Below are 17,821 nucleotides of genomic sequence, written 5' to 3' on the forward strand. Positions count from 1 at the left end.
CCACCTGACCTCATGATGTTCAGTCCTGATCCCTTTCCTTCATACTTTGTTGCCTCACAGTGCACCAAAGTTTCTTCTGTTTTTGTTAAATATAAAACAAATGAGAAGACTTCATGACTCTAGAGTAGTTGAGTTGAGACAACAGGTCCCTTCCTTATGTGGATTATTGTTCTAAGATTGTTCAGAAATAGTAAAATCTTAACCATATGATCTTATGTATTGTAAGTATTTAGTAAATATTTCATAATGATTGATGACGATAGTCAGGTGGGAACTAAAACTTAGCAAGTTGGCCTATTTATGAACTGTTCATGGTGGCACTTGACATGCTATCTCATTCCAAAGTTAAAATAAAGCTTAATGAAGTCATTCACTCTCATCTCTATTTTACACATGAGGAATGAGGCTAAGGTCAAACAAGTTAAAAGTGATCATAGAGATACTCAAATCCAGGTCTTTTCTAACTCCAAAATACAGCACTTTTCACCTTAACTTAAAAAGTCAGTTCATTTTACAAAAACAGAAACAAAAATACCAATTCATAAAAGTTGTGTAAAGTGAGAACCAGCATACTTTGAAATCATCCAGCATATTCTAATGCCCACCTCCTAATGATAACATATGTCTATTTTCCAAGTCTAAATCCTTGGCAGAAAAATCTGGCTGACCAGATTTTTCAAGCCAGGCCATAAATTTTGGGTTGTTGAACAATTTACATAATGACTGCTTTCGGGTGGTACATCCAGTCTAGTTCAATAAGCTTGGGAGGTGGTAGAATCATGGAGAAGTAACATGGTGTATTGTTTTAGGATCTTTTGGTTGTTAGTAACAACAACAACAACAAAAAAAAAAACAGAATTCAAACTAGTTAAACAAAATAATAGAGACTATTTTGGCTCACATATCTTGGAATCTGGAACTCAGATTCAGACAAGCTGGCAGCATGGGCTACACAAAGTCATCAGGATGTTGTCCCTACTGCTTGGCTTTGCTCTCCTCTGTCTTGGCTTTCTTCTAGGCCAAGATTCTCCATGTTGTGGACAAGATGGCCATGACCAGTTCCAGGCCACCTGCTACCAGGTTAACAATACCATAAGGAACAGGACTTCTTACCCTCATATTCTCAGCAAAGGCCCCAGGAGTGATTTTCACAAGGATTAGGTCCTATTCCCATCCTCAAACCAATCACTGTGTCCAAGAAGATGGAATGGATTGGTAGGCTGAGCTCAGCCTCTCTGCCTTTCCTGGGAGCTGCAGGTTGGAATCCCCCACCTCAACCTCCCAGCCTGAGGATGAAAGGGGTGGTCCCACAAAGGTTGTTACCAAAGGAAGAAGAAGGAATAAGGAATTTGAGAGTGCAAAAACTGCAACATGCCATACCCTCTACAGTTTAGATACTGCCTGAAGGTGGGGTCAGTCACGCAGCCAATGTAAGGCATTTTTCTTTTTTCTTTTTTCTCTTTCTATGACGTCTTTTATTTTTTTTCTTTTTCTTTTTTTTATTAACATATAATGTATTATTTGTTTCAGGGGTACAGGTCTGTGATTCACCAGTCTTACACAATTCACAGCGCTCACCATAGCACATACCCTCCCCAGTGTCCATCACCCAGCCACACCATCCCTCCACCCTCCTCCACTCCAGCAACCCTCAGTTTGTTTCCTGAGATTAAGAGTCTCTTATGGTTTGTCTCCCTCTCCGGTTTCGTCTTGGGCATTTTTCAAATACAGACCAAACCCTTCACATTTCAAAGAAATTAGCCCTGAAAGCCAGTGAAACCCACCTAAAGTGATTCAGCTGGTTAGTGATTAAACCCAGGTCTCTTGATCATATATCATTTGACTCTAAAATATGACCGTGATCCATGTTAAATCATGTGAAATTCCCCTTCTCATGATACTTCACGTCTCACGCATTTGGTGCAGACCCCACCTCTGAATGTTTAATCATATAGATGGAGAGACTTTGATGATGACAATATTGATAAATCTCATAGACAACTATCATCCAGTTTTTTTTTCCCTGACCATATCCTATCTGTTGGATCGTTTGAGAGCTCATTGCTGTTCTTCATTTCTATTCTTGGAGTTTTTTGTTTCTTTGCTGTAGAGCCTTAGTTTCCAATCATAAGTGACACACAATTCAGGTCATCGGTCACAGCAAGTAAGATCAGCCTCTTTTAACAGATGGGTTTGTTCCTTTCCCTTCTATTTCTCTCTCTCTCTTCTTTCTTTTTTTCTTCTTCTTCTTTTTTTTTTTTAATCTTTATACTTCAACTTTTCCAAGGCTTGCTAGCAAAAGTAGGCCACCAAATAAGGGGAAAAAACAAAGGCTTTGCTAGGTGCACTCTTCTCTATTGGATATTATTTTATTTCTCAGAAAAAGGAGAATTAGAAGAAAGCTATTTCCCCCAATTTTCCACACCACCCATGGGAATCTAATTCAATTTCCTCTCAAATTCTGTAGTGAAAAGTAAAAATACAGAATAAGGTTGATCTCTTGTCTTCTTCTGCACAGGTGTGACTTGATTGTTTATTCTTAGTCATAAAACTGTTTATTCAGGCTGATTCATTTTTAATCAGATTCTAATATAATGATTTGAGGAAATAAGACCTTTTTTGAGTGGATAAGTGTATATATTTAAAAGATTTCAAAACTTCCCTGACAATTCTAACCTGATAGAACCCTGCGGTATCAGATGGCTCTCAGCTCTTGAGCCAGAGCCTTACTGAACTCTGTGGCTTTGCAAAGCACAAGAGAACTTTAGGTTTATTCCTGCACTATTTTTACTTTTGTCCTAGTTCCTCCTAGAAAAAAGGAGAATTACATTTTTTAACCCAAGAAGCGTATGAGAAATTATCATGGTATAGTTCACATCAATTGGAAGTAAAAAGTAGGTGGGGAAAAAAAGTATTTCATTTATGTGGTTCTATAAAGAGGAAAAAAAGAAATCTAACTTAGCAGTTGTTGACTGTAAACCACAAAATGGGCGAGTATGTGTGAAAAGGACTTGAATACATCAACAGTCTTCATTATTGCTTCTTATGTCAGGAATCTATTCCGTTTCTAAAAATAGGAAAGCTCTCTTAAGCAGAGTGGGGCTTGTTTTCTTCAAGTGAGAGCACATGGGGAGGTCGGCAGGCCGGGGCTCGGTGTGTAAGAACACGATCAGGCCTTAGTTTCCTTCTAGGTTCCAGCTTGCCCATCACTGAATGAGCTCCCATTCTTATGGCCATAAAGCCAGAAGGCCCTCTAGTATTTCTGTCTGGATCCCAGATAAGAGAAAGGAAGAAAGGGCAAGGTGAGAGGGGTTAAAAAAAAAGTAGAGGAATGATTTCTTGTAAGCTGCTCCTTTTAAAAATCTTTCCAGAACACGCCTCCTAGTGACTTCTGGTCACATCCCATTGGTCAGACTATATGACATGGCCAACTTTAGAGTCAGGGGAGCCGAGGAAATGAGTATTTTAATTTTCCCATGTGTTTTATAGAGAGAGTCAAGAGAGAAAGGGATGTAAAGGACTTTTAGATAGCCAAGCCGTGGATTTGCCATCTCTCTCTATAATAATAGCTAACATTTCTTGAATACTTACCATCTACCAGAATCTGTGATATATACTTTACATGGACTACTTCAATTAATCTTTGTAGCAACCCTATGTTATTGCTACTAATAACAGTCCATGTTATAGGGAAGGATACCGAGACTCAGATGGAGACACCCACCAAGCTCATGGTAGAACTAGGACTTAAACTCTGACCCTTTGTCTCCAGAGTCCAAGCTCTTAACGTCATGTTATCCTATCTCTCTTATAGAATCTGGTTCCTTGAACAATGATCATCTCTATTTCTGGGACTGGAGATCCCTAAATTTTCTGTTTTCTCAAAAAGAATTAGAATGTAAAGGTTCACCATGCATATCTTAAATATCTAGGGTCATCTATTAGTTGTTAATGGGCCTTGGGTTGGTTTAGTTTAAATTTAACAAGCTCTTTACCTCCCAATCTCTAGATTGATTGGTTGTGCGAGAACAGTGGCAGTCTCCGTTGAGATAATTATCTTGTTGTGTCTTTTACCCTTCAGCACCTCTTATCTAACCAGATTCCTCATGAGTGTAATAAACAGGTCACAGGACACCATCCTATACCTACTCCAATCTTGGACAATGCATAATCTCAAATTTATAAGCTGCTATTTTTATTTTATTTTATAATCATGGTACTCTAGTCTCCCTGGCAAGCTTCAGAAATAGAAAAGGGCTATTTTTAATATTATCTAAAAGAACCAGTATTTTAGTGAGTCATGTAATCTGATGCTTCACTATGGGTAAGTTTAGGGTTTCCAGTAAGGTTTAAGTGGAACTTCTAGAGGGTTTCTTAAATGCCATAAGGATGTCCAAGTCATTAGTTGCTTAAATGTACAAGAAGGATTTCTGGTCCCTGTCCCATCAGTTTTGGGGACAAATAAATTATGTATATTTTAAAAGATGGTAAGATTCCAGTGTCTGTGAAGAACTGATAAAGATCTCAGGCTTTATTTTATACTCCCAGAGAAAACTGTGTAACTGTATATTTCTTTGCTTAAGAAAATCTAGGGGGCACCTGGGTGGCTCAGTCAGTTAAGCACCTGCCTTCAGCTCAGGTCATGATCTCTGGGTTCTGGGATCAAGCCCTGTCTAGCTCCCTGTTTAGCAGAGAGTCTGCTTCTCCCTCTCCCTATGCCCCACCCCCGCTCATGCTCTCTCTCTCTCTCTCTGTCTCTCTCTCTCACTCTCAGTCTCTTTCAAATAAATAAATAAAATCTTTTTTAAAAATCTAGACCAATCACTTTTCAAAAATAATTCTTCCAAGAACAAAGTTCAGGAGAGGAAAGCCCCCATCAACCAGGGGCCTTATTTAGCTACTTGGTATATTGTAAAGGAGTGAGCACAAAAGCTATGTGGAAACCTGCCCTCTGGGTTTGCAGGGCATATAATAGAGTACTAGCACTGCTCTTTCTTGTTTGCTTCTTCTATAATACAGGAATGCAAACACAAGTTAGATGTCCAGCCTCTTTGTTGGTCTGTTGTATGCGGCTGCTTTCCAAAAATTGTTATAAGGAGATATCTATTTCACATTGAACTTCGGCCATCACGTAGTTTATAAAAATAAATCTTCTGAAAACATTTTTGCTTACAAGTGGTAACTACTGTCAGACTCCAGGTTTTATTCATGAAGGAAGGAATAGAAGAATGCTGGAAAGATTTAAACCCCCTCTTTCCTCATGGGATCAGGATTAGGCCAGACCCATCTGATAGTTGAAGATCTGGTCTTTTGCTGTAAGATAGAAGTGATAATAGCAATAGCTTATATTAAATTATTAAGTGCTTCCTATGTACCAGGCGCTGTGTTCAAATATAAGTTCAGATGTGTGTAAGAGAGACTCACATTAGCAGTGCCTTAAACAAACTAGAAGTTTATTTCTGTCTCCTTTCTTTTGGGAATTAGGTGCTGCACAGCTGGAATGGTGGCTCCATCTGGACTCACCTTCCTCTGACGGCAGTGAAGGCTGCCCAATGTCCTGGGTTCCACTATTTGTGGTTACTGCCATGGTCCATGTAGTCCAAGGTGGCTTAACAACATGTTCATGTTCCATGAAGTAAATTAGAAATGGAGGAAGGAGTGCAGCCCAATAGAGTATCACAGACATAACTCCCACTAATAGGCCAATGGTGGAATGTAGTCACATGGCCATCCCTAGCTTGAGGAGGTGCTGGGAAATGTAGTCTTTATACAGTGTGCACCCAACTAAAACTGTAGTGGTGTGGAAAAAGGAAGAATACATTAATTAGCAGTCTCTGCTACCTTGTACTGTATCATTTAAGGCTCCCAACAACCCCTCAGGTAGGCATTTTATGATCCTCATTTTATAGAAGAGTAAATTGAGCTGAAGGAACTTGCCTAAGTACCTGCTAAAGCCAGATTACTAGACCTCAGGGCCCAAACTCTTATCCACTGTTTTCTGTCATCTGTTTTGGACAAATACCATATTTCTTTTAGTTTATTTTTTCATTTATTTAACATACAATTTGGTGGGTTTTAGTATATTCAAAAAGTTGTGCAACCCTCACCATTATTGAATTCCTGAACATTATCATCACTCTACAAGAAAACCCCCATCCATGAGCAGTCACTCCCCATTTGCCTCTCCTCCTAGCTCCTGGGAATCATTCATCTACTTTCCATCTGTGTAGATTCTCCTATTCTGAGTATTTCCTGTAAAGGAAAGCATACATTCTGTGGCTTTTTGTATCTGGCTTCTTTGATTTAGCAAAATGTTTTCAAGGTTTATCTATATTGTAGCATGTATCAGTACTTCATTACTTTCCCCCCCCCCCCCAAATAATAGTCCATTATATGGATATATGACATTTTGTTTATCCATTCATTAGTTGATGAATGTTTGGGTTGTTTCCACTTTTTAACTATTATGAATAATGCTGCTATGAACATTTGTGTACTGGTTTTTGTGTGGGCATGTTTTCAGTTCTCTTGAGTAAAGACCTCGAAGTGGAATTGTTGGATCATATGATAACTTTATGTTTACCTTTTTGAAGAACTGCCACATTGTTTTCCAAAGTGGCCGCACCAGCTTACATTCCTACCAATAGTAGATGAGAGTTCCAATTTCTCCACATCACTGTCAACGTTTCCTATTGTCCCTCTTTTAAAATTATAACCATCCTAGTGGATGTGAAGTGGTATCTCACTGTGGTTTTAATTTGTACTTCTCTAATGACTAATGATGATTTTTTCATGTGTTTGTTGGCCATTTGTATATATCTTCTTTGGAGAAATATCTTTTAAGATCCTTCACTCATTCTCTAACTGGGTTGTTTTTTTGTTTTTGCTTTTGTTTTTTGTCACTTTTATTATTGTAGTTGTAACTGCTCCTTATATATTCTGGAAATAAATACCATTTTGACTAATAAGTATAAACAGCTTTTAATATAGTTAAATTATTTATTATATGATCTATGAATCTGCCGGTCAGTAGACTTGACAGAATTCACAACCAAAATGTCAATTCAGTTTGTGAGTACAGCTTGAGCCTTAGTGCTAGTCAGGTTTAGGCCAAAGAAAGCCAAACAGAATAAAGGTGGAAGAGAGTTTTGCACAAGGATCATGCCCCATGATTTTAGTTTTGCTGTTCATCAGGATTTTGACACACTGGTGACTCAGCAGTGCTTCTCAACCTTTACTCTGCATATAAATCACCTGGCCATCTGGTTAAAGTGCAGATCCTTCTTCAGTGAGTCTGGGGAAAGCCTGAGATTTGTAACAAGCCCTCGGAGTGATCCTGAACGGGCTGGTCCAGGGACCACAATTTAAGTCGCAAGTGTTACAGTGGAAGTATCATATCACTGTTTAGAACCACAAGTCTAATTCTCTCCATGAACCAGTTTGCTTTGTTCTGCCTCAAATAGAGCGATGTCCTAGAATGAACCTGGCCTTTGGAATTGACTCTTGACTACCACTTACCAGAAGTGTTTCTTTGAGCAAATAGCTTTACTACTCTTCGCCACACTTTCCACATCTGTAAATTACAGGTACTTATACCTCCTTCTCCCAGCGGTAATGAGCATGAGGTGAAATAACATACGGGAGGCACCTATCACAGTTCCAGGTGTATAGTGGAACGTGGTAAGTGTTTCCTTCTTCCGCCTGCCTTCAGTGATAGGGGCTGTCCCTCTGACCCTTCACTGCAAATACAGCATTGTCAGGGGAGAGACAACTCAGTGTTACCACCCTATTTTCCTATATTGTCAGGATTAGATGGAATATTGTTACCAGAGTCCAGATCTTGGGCCCCACAATGGTAGAAATGAAGCCAGACCCAAAGGTCAAAGGCGCAGGCAAGGCTGTATTGAAGCTACAGCTCGAGCTGCACAGAGACACCGCACCAACACACAGCACTTAAGCCAGCCTCTCTGAACAAACTGGAAGCCCTGCCCATATAAAGGTCCCCTGGAAAGTTCCCACTCAGGTCCGCTAGGCTACTAAGGGATAGAAAAGTGCCTTGTCCTGACTGGTTGGTTTTGGCAGGCAACTCAGACAGCTTATTGGTGCTTTTTGAAGCGGGGGTCTTTCAGGTTTGTGGAGCCAGGTTGTTTCTCTTCCTACAGGATAGGGCTGCGGCTGTTGTTTTTTAAGTTAGGCTTGTGTGATGGGCCGCATCCCGGTTCTGCAAGGTCAGAGAGGAGGGTTAGCAATAACAGCCCACACGAAGTGCCCCAGGCGCATGATGTTTCTCATGTGGGGCTTGTTCCTATGGTCCCTGGTGGTCTCAGTGGTACCCTTTTTATGGTCTGTAGTTAGTTTATGTGCATTTCATCTTATTTACTCAACAAATTGTATGTTCTTGGAGATTAGGGCTCTATGTCATCTTCTGGTTTTGAATCCCATCGGCCTTCTCATGGCACTATCCAAAGAATTCGTTATGAATTAAGGCTTACAGAATGAATCAGCCCATTTCAGTGATGGTAGTAGGAGTAGTAACTATAGAAATAATAATAATTGAAACTAACATTTATTAAGAACTTTGTGTCACGTACTGTCCTAAGGTCATGCGTACATTATCTATTCAATTCCCAAAACTGTTCTTTGAAACATATCCATTTATTGTCCCTGTTTTCCAGATGAGTCAGCTGAAGCCTAGCCATACTTAGAAAGACAACATTCCACTTTTGGTGGTAAGAGCAGAGTTCTGGAGCCTGGCTGCCCACGGTCTAACTCTCTGTTCCATCTCATACTAGCTGGGAGAGGTGGGTTTCTTAGACCGTCAATATGCAAATGCATCATCTGTAGTTAGTGCTAATCCCACAGTACTATTGTGAGGTTTGTACAAAATAATGTGTGAAATATGCAGAAGCGCTGAGCACAATGCCAGGGACTTGGAAGTATGCAGTCAACATTAGTTCTGTTTGTTTGTGTGTTTGTGAAGTCGCTTATCCAATGGCCTCACAAGTCAGTGGCGAAGGTGGGATTTGAACGTGGGCCGTCTGATTTCATAATCAATAACTCGTAATTTCTAAATGATGTTGCTGCAGATCCCCTATTGCAAATAATGTGTTGAGGTGGAAACCAAAAATTCATGTGTCAGAGTGAAAAGAGAAAGGTCAAGGGGCTGCAGAGGCAGAAAAAGTATGTGAAAAGCATTTTATAATTTATCACCTTTTGAAAAAGACATCTTCAAAGCTCCAGTCTTTGTGCTAACTCATTTTCTAAAAGCATTTGTGTAGCTGCTGACAATCCAAGGCAGGGGGTGCAACCAAAGGCTTATGGAGGCTTTGTAAGGCCTGAAACTGACACCCTTTGGGGCTGGAGGGGTGCTCTCATTAAGGAAACACCTTCACTGATTAAAAAAATGCAAAAATATCTCATTTGTGAGAATTATACAAAAGCACATGGATGCATGGCTAGGTCTTCCCCAAGGCCTTGAAAGGGCCCTGATGCTAAACTTCATTCACTTCATGGTGAATCCTCCTCTGGCACAAAAGTAGCCCAATCCCTGACTTTCAAGGCAGCAAGCCTGGCTTCCCTTCCTGTTTTGCTTCAGAAAGGGCCAGTTCCAAACTTCTCTGTCTTAGTACCTCTATTTGAAACACTGGTAATAGATTATATATATATAGACCTCTAACTCACAGGAAATTCTGGTGGATAACATGCTTCCCAGAATAAATATATTAAATTATCTTTAAAAAAACAGGCAGACTGTATGGGTTTTTCATACCTACTGGCAGGTGGCAGAGATCTAAACGTTGGAGCCTTTTTATAAGCAAGATTAAATTGACTCATGACAGCTGGTCACTAAAATACAGGAAGTGCAGACCTGGTTGAAAGCAAGAATACACGGGTTTTCATCACTTGCATCACAGAATAGAGCTCACTCTTTTTGTAAGTCTGTCTTAGCAATGCCCTTATTTGACAGTGTGTGCAGTTTGTCACTTACACACAAGTGGATCTTCCAAGTACAAGCAAGTCAATTCTATCTGCAGTATCTTGGTGTGAGTTCTATGTGTGTAAACAGAATTGGCAAATAGGCTTGGCTCTCCAGAACATCAGATCTTTCACTGCTAGCAAAGCCTGTTAGGTCTCCATTCGTGCAGCTCTTCCCCCGCCCACTGTGACAGTAGACGTGGGAGCGGGATGACCATAGAAGTGGATAATGAATCTGTCACAGACAAGTGCATGCCATGGAAATCTGCCCTCCACCCCATCACAAGGCTGGAGGTCACAGCCCCAGGAATTGAGAGCAGTCTCCCAGCATTGTGACATCCATTTTTTATTTTTTTCTGCTGGAGGAAAAGCTACTCTGGCAGGGCCTCTAAATAAAGAATTTCAGCATCTGATTGGAATGGGGTGATGTGAACAGACCAAACTGTGGATAATGAAAGGGAGCCATTTTCCAATACTGAGCAGTGTTGTGATACCTCGGCATCCACTCTCACACGCTCAGCCCAGGCACAACAGTCGACATGAGGATGGAGGAAAGACAGCCACGAAGCTGGGCTAGGTCAACAGATTTACTGCTGGGGAAGTTCCAGTGTCCGCCAGGGCCCAAACAACGTTGCCAAACTGCCTGAACCAGGCCAGTCATCCCTGCATGAGAAGTTGAAGCCAAAAGATGCACATTCCAGGATAATTATGCCATACAAATGCTCTGCTTTTGTTTGTTTTTTTTTTTTTCTCCTCTAAACTGTGTTATTTTCCTGAGTATTTCAGACATTTTTTTTCTTGTGTTAGGTTTCAGGCATTTGGCAAATTCTCTGGAGTTTAAATTAAATAGTGTTTACAAAGTCTTACCAATTTTATAGAGTTCCCTTTGCCCATTATAAGGTTAGTTATGAAAACCAATGATAAGGGCATTTGGCAGTTTTCAGCACACATCATGGACTGTTTAATTGAGTACAATGCCTATTAATTCTCTATTTTTAGTCCATTACCATGCCAGACATAGTAGGATGGACCCATGAAGTTCTGCCTTTCAGAGAGTCTACTTGCTTATTAATCATTTGTTTATCAGTCAAGTGTTTTTTAAGTACTTATTATGTGCTGAGCACCCTGACAAGTGCTAGGGATGTAGCACTAAATAAGGCAAACATGACTGTGGCTTCCAGGCATTTACACTCCAGTAAAGGTGAGAGAAGAAGAAGCAATGACAACACGGTTTATGTCTAAGGCAGAGATAGCTTTATCATGTGACTGGCCTTGCCAGGGTCACAGGAGCACATAGGAAAGGCATACTGGTGGGTCAGAGAAGCACTCCGATAGTTGACCAGTGGATGGTTTTTGAATGTCATTTAGGCGCCAGGCACTGAAATTTACAAGCTGACACCTGAATGGTGAGAATTTTGCAGATAAGAGAAGTAGAGGTAGTAGAGTAGAATGTTCCCGGCAGAAGGAAAAGTTTATAAGATCACCTGAAGTCAAAGTGTGAAGAATCGAGTAGTGTTGCTAGTGGTGCAGATGAGACCGGATTAAGGAGGAGACATCAACTTCGAAGGGACTTGGAGTCCACGTTACAGAGTTTGGACTCTATTTTAAGAATAGTGACAAGTCGTTGAGCATCTGCCTTCAGCTCAGGTCATGATCCCAGTGTCCTGGGATCAAGCTCCGCATCGGGCTACCTGCTCAGCCGGGAGACTGCTTCTCCCTCTCCCACTCCCCCTGCTTGTGTTCCCTCTCTAGCTGTGTCTGTCAAATAAATAAAATCTTTAAAAAAATAAAATAAAATAAAGAATAGTGACAAGTCTTGCAATGGTTCTAAGCCAGGATGACCCCAGTATTTTTGTGTAAAGGATTATTTTGACTGTTGTCTTGAGACTGGGCTGGGGAGGAGCATGAGTGGAGGCAGTAAAGTCTGTTCAGAGGCCATTGTAATAAAGCAGATCAAAGATGATGGCGATCTCAACTAGGGTGGTGGCAATGGCTAGAACTGTATGTATTTGAGAGTTATCAAAGAGGAGGGATCTCAGAACTTGGTGAGAGACGGAGCAATGACAAATTAGATAGTCTAGGAAAGAAAGAGGGAGGCATTCTCAACCAGCTCCCTGAAAGGTGATGCAATGTACTAAAACAGAAACCCCAGAAGGAGGAGTAAGAGAGGCAAGCCTCAGAATTCAGTTTGGGATCTGTTGAGTTTGACATGCCCAAGAGAGCGCCGTGATGGAAATATAGATACAGGATTTATCAACATGTCGATCAGATAATCTTCACCTGGTAGTAATGGAGGGAAGGGTTCTATGGATCCCTTTGGGTAACAGAGAATCTCTGAATCCCCTAAAATGTTTTCAAATGTTTAAGCTTATTTTGCATGTGCTTATTATTTCAGGGTGGGGGAAGATTATGGAAGTTTGCTTTAGAATACAAGTTTGCTATAACTCAAAGGCATTAAGGACCACAGAGGAAATTGAAGGGACAACCTGTATTAAGAGTGTCCAAAGGGGGCACCTGGGTGGCTCAGTTGGTTTTGCGTCTGTTTTGGCTCAGGTCATGATCCCAGGGTCCTGGGATCAAGCCCCACATTGGGCTCCCTGCTCAGCGGGGAGTCTGCTTCTCCCTCTCCCTCTGCCCCCACCCACAGCTGTGTTCTCTCTCTCTCTTTCACTCACTCTCTCTCTCTCTCAAATAAATAAATAAAATCTTAAAAAAAAACAACAAAAAAAGAGTGTCCAAAGAGAGTCACTTAGGCTGACAGTGCTGGGCCAGGACCCCAAGAAGAGAACATAAAGAGAACACAAAAAGAGGGTTCTGAAAATGAGCTTGACAATCCAGCAAGGACAAAGCGTCAGGGGAAAAGGAGTGGTCCACAGATTCAAATACCACTGGGAGGTCAAATAAGGCAAAGAAAAGTATCCATTGGATTTTCAACAAAGAGGTCATGGATGATCTTGGCAAAAGAGGCCATGGTTGGTAAGAAAGAGAAAGTGAGTGGGAGGTAAAAAATGGAAAATTCAGGTATAGGAAACTCAAGAAGGGAGAGGAGAGTGTTAAAGAGGTAGCTGAAAAAGAAGACCAGGGTACAAGGTGGGTAGTTCTTCCCTTAGGATGGGAGAGATTCATGCAATGAGTCAACATTTTAAAAGCTTAAAGAGCCTTTAAGTACCAGCCAACCAACCCAAATACACAGAAGCATTTAAGGAAATCAGAAGATCGAGCTCAGGGTGTCTACAGTGAGCAGGATAGATAACAGGGAAGAGTGAATAGTTGAGCCTTGAATGATTAGCTTTTGAACAGGTGAGGATAAGCCATTAATGAGAAGAAATCTGAGAGAAATAAGACTAAGCAGTCACCTATTTTTCTTTCACCTTCTATTGTTATTCAAAGAATATTTTCTCAGCAAATATAAAGGCTTTAAAATGGAAATGGCCTGTAACTCAGAAAGTGACTACAAGTATGAAAGTATTAACAGTTAAAAGATATTTAATCCAGGGCGCCTGGGTGGCTCAGTTGGTTAAGCGACTGCCTTCGGCTCAGGTCATGATCCTGGAGTCCCAGGATCGAGTTCCGCATCGGGCTCCCTGCTCGGCGGGGAGTCTGCTTCTCCCTCTGCCCCTCCCCCCTCTCATGTGCTCTCTCTCTCATTCTCTCTCTCTCTCAAATAAATAAATAAAATTTTTTTTAAAAAAAGTTGCTAAAGTAGGGGCGCCTGGGTGGCTCAGTCATTAAGTGTCTGCCTTCGGCTCAGGTCATGATCCTGGAGTCCCAGGATCGAGTCCCGCATCGGGCTCCCTGCTCGGCGGGGAGTCTGCTTCTCCCTCTGACCCTCCCCCCTCTCATGTGCTCTCTCTCTCATTCTCTCTGTCTCAAATAAATAAATAAAATCTTTTAAAAAAAAGATATTTAATCCAATTTACAATTACTACTTATATTCTTGGTCTTCCCATATGAAACAAGCATACTCTTTGGGGTCATATTGTGCATTTCCTCACTTGGAATTTTTAACACCAGATAGGGTGCTAAGTCAGTATAGGCTGTTGCTTCTGTCACCTAGGTTTCTAACATCTTCCACATATAAAAACACACCCATAAATAAAGGTGCTAATGTTGGAACGGGAAAGATCCTTTCATAAGCAACTTAACACAAGTGACTCCCTGCATAGAAGAAACTGTTGTAAGATCTAGCTCATAATTAAACACTGTCTATTTCACTTAACTGAATTATTTTTCTCTTATCTTTTTAGAAGACTGTACACGTTAATTTTAAAGGTTCTGTCTATGTATCTAAATTGAATAGGTATTGTTTAAATAGTAGCCTTTCAGCTTATTACAATTTATAACTATACGGAGGGCAGAGTATAGCTACAACTATTGCAAATTGTAGCAGACCCCTGATGAAGGAGAAGTGTGATCTTATCCAGGGAGGTTTGTGGGGGGGGTGGGGAGTGGGCATTAATTTAGGGGCTACACCTTTTAGTTAGAAGAGAGCCCAGTAATGGTCTCAGTAATGGTCTTGGACATTCCTTCACTTCCTTGCCATAAGTATGGGTCTGTGTTCCAAACAGATCATCCGTGTACAAGACAGAAACTTGGATGTTGCTATACAGACATTATAGAAACCAACATCAGTTTTTTTTTTTTTTTACAAGATTTTATTTATCTATTTGACAGAGAGAGACACAGCGAGAGGAGGAACACAAGCAGGGGGAGTGGGAGAGGGAGAAGCAGGCTTCCCGCGGAGCAGGGAGCCCGATGCGGGGCTCGATCCCAGGACCCCGGGATCATGACCTGAGCTGAAGGCAGACGCTTAACGACTGAGCCACCCAGGCGTCCCCCAACATCAGTTCTTAAAGAATCTTATTTTCCTACCTAAGAAAGACTACTGTTACTTTTTCCAATTCATGACATCCCCCACAAAGGAAAGCAAACGTGAAACACTACAAACTTTCCTTGTCTTTATGGAATTTGGCTTTCTATATTTTTGTCCTAGTTCTGGAAGAGGCCAGACCAGTTTAAAAATGCACACACATCTACACACACACACACACACAGGTCTGACAGGTCTTGATCCTTTATCCACCGTCTCGGGTGTCCTAGTTCCCTTTGTGTGGACACATCGCTTCCTGCATACACTGTTCTGGCCTCTGGTCATGGTCATCCTGTCAACCTAGGTTTTACTTTCCCAGAGGATGCGGCCTGTGGGCTTGGGATGTTACAATTTATAACCTGCTACCTCAACAAATATCCAGTGGACCTTTGCAATTTTACTGTGCAAGGCTTTGGATAGGGGAATGTATTTTTGTGGAAATTGCATATTCTATTGTAGCCTCTCATATATCACAGCTCTCTGCACAAGCACCAAAGGCAAGGCATTTGCTAATGACCTCAAACCCCTGCCACCTATAGTCTTTTTTATTTTCTAGGCTTCTAAGCATCTTTTATCTGAGTCATTGGGACCATTTCTGAACGACCTCTGTAATTACCTTATTTGCCATGACTAGGAAATCTAAGGACTACTCAGATTGATTAGAGGCCTTGGTGGGAAAAACTTTTGATCTGGGGTAATGTCATTTTAGAGCCCAGAATGTGGGCACTATGATTACGATATCTGTGGGTCTATAAAATAAGCCTGAATAGCAAATCATCTTCATGGTTATCTTTCCTTTTAAACAAGTAAGAATTGTCTTTCTGGTTTAAGGAAAAACAGAAGATAACATTGCTCTTCAAACCCAGACAAAATTGTCATAGATTCGCTAATATTGCAAGAAAACTGCTCACTGGTGGCAATATTTTGGACACCTGTTGGGAAACCCTTGATTTTGTAGCACATTTGTCTTACGGGACCTTCAGGCCCCCACTGAACATAATGGCTGGTATTAGGATTCTTCAAAGTGTGGTATGAGACAGACTGTATCCTAACCCCACCCCTTCCCCCTTGTTGAAAAGATTCTGAGGATAGGGCCTACAGATCTACATTTTGCCCAGAGCCTCTATAGAGCGCAAGCACTGCAGGGTGTAGGAGCTACCACCCCAGGAGATAGATGGGTAAAGCCTCCGTGATCGCTAAGACCAACTTGACTTACAATGAACTCTTGTCTCTCCTCTGCTTAGGTGCAAATGTAATCTCCACGCCACTGTGTGTGTGTATGACAACAGCAAATTGACCTGTGAATGTGAGCACAACACTACAGGTCCAGACTGTGGGAAATGCAAGAAGAATTATCAGGGCCGACCTTGGAGTCCAGGCTCGTATCTCCCCATCCCTAAAGGCACTGCAAATACCTGTGAGTAACTTTGCTCTCTAACACTGTATTCTGTGCAAGATGAGCTGATAGTTCCTCTCAATTTCACTTGCAATTGTGCTTTTACTCTTATGGTTATCCTATTCCTCTTCAAAATGCGGCTAAAGCTTTAGTTTCTATTTCACCACTTGTAAGCACATTTTCACACTCAGATCATCTGTTAAATTCAGTCTTCCAACATTCACATCAAATGTGTTGGGAAATGATGGAAATCAGGAGAAATTTTTTTCTAAGTGGATGAAACAAGAGATATTTGTTTTCCTCCCCCAAATTAATTTCCTATTAAAATAACAACAGCCTTCAAAACTCCCAACAGGAACTTAATTTTAGCCATAAGCAACTCAGGAAATTCTCTAAATGTTTCTAATCCCATTTCCCCTACTGGATAACTTGAAGGAAGCTTTGTCCAGAAGATGCTTCCCTGTCTGATTTTGACTATGGCCTAACTTTGCCCGGTGAAATAATTGGCTTTTTCCAAATGCCAGCAGCTGAGGTCATGCCTGGCATGGATCCTGTCAGTAGAAGCCACCTTCCGATACGGAGCATGACTGCAGGCCTGCAGGTACTACAGTAAGAAAAGGAATGTCCAAGTTCAGGTGAAAAGAACACAGGCCTTATCAGTGCTTCCAGGAACCATGAGAGATGCCCCATTACCATTCATGTGTGCCCCACTAAAATCCCTGAAGATCCAGAGGAAAACATGCTCTGACATGCTCAGGGAGAGACATGGTTATTTCCACAATAAACTGCCCAATTCCATGGATGGACCCATTAGCCACTTGCAAAAGCCCCAGGTTTGCCCTCTTTCAAAAGTAGAGGAGGGGTGAAGTTGAGAATATACCCATGAAGTGAAAAGTAACAGAAATAGCAGGATAGTGAGCAGCAGGAGAATGAGGGCTCGAAAAGCCACTGGCTCTGTGCGAGGCTAAGAATGTTATCAGGTTCTTCAAAGCAGCAGCTGTGAGAAGACAAAACCTAAAAACTAATCACAGGATCCAGGACCTTATCAAGTTAAATGTAAGAGTAATGGAGCGAGTAACAAGCCATGAAGTATGGGGGCATGAAATTATGATAAAATTTCTATGAAGCAGAAAAAAATATTCTTCAAAAGATTAAAAAAAATCCCTATTTGCAAGGGTATTCAGTTTCTTTCTGTGTTAAAGAAAAAAAATGGACAGTCTAGCTCCTAAAATTAATACATAAAGCTCTGTTGAGCAGAAATGTTGATTTTTCAAGGCGATTTTATTAACAGAGACTCTTTTGGCTGTCCTCAATTGTTCAGGCCCATAGACTCATGAATTCAGTAGGAATCATGAGGTTATTTGTTGGTGAACCCCTCTGGCTGGCTACCAAGAATCCCTATCACCACACTTGTCATATTTACTTTAAAGGTTTCCCTAAGTGAAAGTGGCTCCAATTTCATTTTCAGTGTCTGCTGCTTCTTTAGTGGGACAGGACAGAACCGAGGAAGGTTCACAAACACTTGCTAGCATTCTGGCTCAACCTCCGGGCCAGCCAACTTGTCAAGGCGACCAGAAAGC

The 17,821-nt window shown here is 41.2% G+C and overlaps 1 protein-coding gene across 1 annotated transcript in view; it reads left to right on the forward strand.

The window, feature by feature from the left end:
* The window catches only part of NTNG1 (netrin G1), a 308,158-nt gene that overhangs the window by 208,667 nt on the left and 81,670 nt on the right, over positions 1–17,821 (forward strand). The window contains exon 3 of the mRNA XM_044914340.1: positions 16,090–16,262. Within this exon, the coding sequence (XP_044770275.1) occupies positions 16,090–16,262 (173 nt within the window). The remainder of the gene's footprint in view (positions 1–16,089; positions 16,263–17,821) is intronic.

Source organism: Neomonachus schauinslandi, chromosome 4 (genome assembly GCF_002201575.2).
Source record: "Neomonachus schauinslandi chromosome 4, ASM220157v2, whole genome shotgun sequence".
Lineage (NCBI taxonomy): Eukaryota > Metazoa > Chordata > Mammalia > Carnivora > Phocidae > Neomonachus > Neomonachus schauinslandi.